General features: G+C 50.5%; 1 protein-coding gene across 1 annotated transcript; it reads right to left on the bottom strand.

Annotated features, from left to right (window-relative positions):
* LOC107647376 lies at positions 927-2,332 on the bottom strand. The gene is made up of 2 exons (XM_016351453.1): positions 2,288-2,332; positions 927-1,991 (listed from the first exon to the last, which is right to left on the bottom strand). Exons 1-2 carry the CDS (start codon positions 2,330-2,332, stop codon positions 927-929), a joined length of 1,110 nt encoding a protein of 369 aa, XP_016206939.1.

Here is a 3,052-nt window from a genome sequence, read left to right as displayed (position 1 = left end):
ATCCTCGTCTGGCCAGTGCATCGGTATCTGATTGTAACCGGAGTAGGCATCCATAAAACTCAGATACCGGTATCCCGCAGCCGCGTCGACGAGTGCGTCGATGTTGGGAAGGGGGTAGCAATCCTTAGGGCATGCTTTATTAAGATCGGAGTAGTCCACACACATTCTCCATTTCCCATTGTGCTTTTTTACCAAGACCACGTTTGATAGCCAGGTCGAATAGTCTAGCTCCCGGATGAACCTTGCTTCGAGGAGGCCGGCCGTCTGTCTGTACACTTCCTCCACTCTCTCCTGAGACATTTTTCTCCTTCTTTGGGCCACTGGTTTGGCTTCCGGTCTGACGGCTAGGTGGTGCGACATGAGATTGGAGTTTATGCCCGGCATGTCGGCAGGTGTCCAGGCAAACAAATCGCCATTAGCTCTGATCATTTCCATCAAAGGTTCTTTTAACTCATGGGGGAGGTTCCTATTCACGAACGTGAATTTTTCCTCTGAGTTCCTGACCCTAAACTTCTCTAGGTCCCCTTCGGGTTCGGGTCTCGGTTTGTCATCGACTCTGGCATCCAGGTCGGCGAGAAGTATTCCCGATGCCTCTTTAGACTTTTTCCTTAACGAGAGACTGGCGTTGTCGCAAGCGACTGCCGTTTCCAGGTCTCCTCTCACAGATCCTACTAAACCTTCTTCAGTTATGAACTTCATTACTAACATCCTTGTGCTGATGACTCCTCCTAGGTCGTTGATTGTCTTTCTCCCCAGGATGATGTTGTAGGCTGTGGAGTCCCGTAGGATCACAAATTCGGCCATTACCGTTCTCTTCCCCTGTCCTTGTCCCAGTGAGATCGGCAGGGTAATTATGCCATCTGGCTTGATGAAATGGTCGCCAAGCCCTACGACACCGTGCTGGTGCGTCTGTAGGTCGTCGTCCCTCAGGCCCAAAGCATCGAACACATTGCGGAACATGATGTTCGAGTCTGCCCCGTATCTACAAGGATTCGTTTGACGAGACCGGTTCCTACCCTGGCCGTTATGACCATGGGAGGACTCTCTCCGATCTCGTCGAACCACTGATCTTCCGGGCCGAACGAAATGGGTGGGAGCTTCCTAGTGCTTCGTGTGGAGGATGAGGAGACCACCAGGACTTTGGCGTCTTTCTTGTGTGCCGACTTTGACCTAGGTGCTGCATTCCTAGCTGTTACCACGTTCACTATGGTGAGGCCCTGGTCGTCGTCCTCCGGTTCTTGGCATCGCTTCGGTGCCCGAGTCTTATACTCACCATCGTGGTCGCAATTTCGTTGCCTCGGCTCCCTTATGAGGTGGGAAAATGCGGCTAGCTTTCCATCCCTGATGGCCTGCTCCAGCGCGTCCTTTAGATCGAAGCAGTCTTGGGTTTTATGCCCATAGCCCTTGTGATAGTCACAGTAGAGGCTTTGGTTTCCCCTTGTTCGTTCCTTCAGTGGTCGGGGCTTCGACAAGATCCCCTTTTCGGTAATTTGTTGATAAACTTCCATGATCGGCGCGGTGAGGGGGGTGTAGTTGGTGAACTTCCCAACACGAGGAAATGGTCTGGGAGCCTTGCTCGGGCCGCCGTCTCTGGCGTGTTCCTTTTGTCCTTCTCCGCTTCCGCGGTGCTGGTCTTGATTGTGAGCGGGCTGCCGTTTGTTGGCAGCCACGACTCGGCTCACTTCTTCGTCGTTGATGTACTCCTTGGCCATACATTGGATTTCCTGCATACTCCACACTGGTTTCGTGGTAAGGTGCTTTCTGAAGTCCTCGTTCAGAAGTCCATTCGTCAGGCATAAACTCGCGACCGAGTCTGTCAGTCCGTCGATTTCCAGGCATTCATCGTTGAATCTTTCTAAGTATTTCCTAGTCGACTCGTCGGGTTGCTGGGTTACCCCGAGCAGGTTGATTGGGTGCTTCGCCTTTGCGATCCTAGTCGTGAATTGGGCTAAGAAGGCGTGGCTGATGTCTGCGAAGCCGGTCACCGAGCCCTGCGGGAGGTTATTGAACCACCGTATTGCAGGCCCCGCCAGGGTGACCGGGAAGGCGAGGCATCTTACCTCGTCTCCCACTCCCTCAAGGTTCATTCTGGCCTCAAAGGCCGTGAGGTGTTCCAGCGGGTCTTGCGTTCCGTCGTACCTCATGTCCGTTGGCTTGTCAAAGTGTTTTGGCAGCCGGACCTCGAGTATGGAACGATGAAATGGGGTCGCCCCCATTATTTCGAGTCCCCGCGTTCTCCTCGTTCTTCCTTCGTCGTCCTTCCGACGAGCGTCTTCGGTTCCCCAACCTGTAGTGTGCCGCCATTCTTGTCTGGCGTAGATGACAGGGTCATGGCGTCTCCTAGTGCGTTGATGAGCGGATAATTTATACGCTTTTTGACATTGTTTTTAGTATGTTTTTAGTAGGATCTAGTTATTTTTAGGGATGTTTTTAATAGATTTGTGTTAAATTCACATTTCTGGACTTTACTATGAGTTTGTGTGTTTTTCTGTGATTTCAGGTATTTTCTGGCTGAAATTGAGGGACTTGAGCAGAAATCAGATTCAGAGGTTGAAAAAGGACTGCTGATGCTGTTGGATTCTGACCTCCCTGCACTCAAAGTGGATTTTCTGGAGCTACAGAACTCGAAATGGCACGCTTCCAATTGCGTTGGAAAGTAGACATCTAGGGCTTTCCAGAAATATATAATAGTCCATACTTTGGCCAAGAATTGACGACGTAAACTGGCGTTCAACATTCGAAAACACCATTATCACTTTATATATGCCTGACTGAGATTTACAAGGTGACCATAGCTTGCTTCATACCAACAATCTCCGTGGGATTCGACCCTTACTCACGTAAGGTATTACTTGGACGACCCAGTGCACTTGCTGGTTAGTTGTATCGAAATTGTGACAAGCATGAATTAAGATCAGAGCACCAAGCTTTGGAGCCATTACCAGGATTTGTTCGAGCCTAGAGATCACAATTTCGTGCACCAAGTTTTTGGCGCCGTTGCCGGAGATTGTTTGAGTTTGGACAACTGACGGTTCATCTTGTTGCTCAGATT

The sequence above is a fragment of the Arachis ipaensis genome, chromosome B06 (assembly GCF_000816755.2).
Source record: "Arachis ipaensis cultivar K30076 chromosome B06, Araip1.1, whole genome shotgun sequence".
Lineage (NCBI taxonomy): Eukaryota > Viridiplantae > Streptophyta > Magnoliopsida > Fabales > Fabaceae > Arachis > Arachis ipaensis.
The sequence above is the reverse complement of the archived record's forward strand: the minus strand, read 5'-3'. Positions and strand labels throughout refer to the sequence as shown.

Coding starts and splice junctions, on each gene's coding strand:
- LOC107647376 (XM_016351453.1), bottom strand. CDS start 2,332: ATGACCCTGTCATCTACGCCAGACAAGAATGGCGGCACACTACAG. Junction 1,992..2,287: donor AGAATGGCGGCACACTACAG/GTTGGGGAACCG, acceptor AACCTCCCGCAG/GGCTCGGTGACCGGCTTCGC.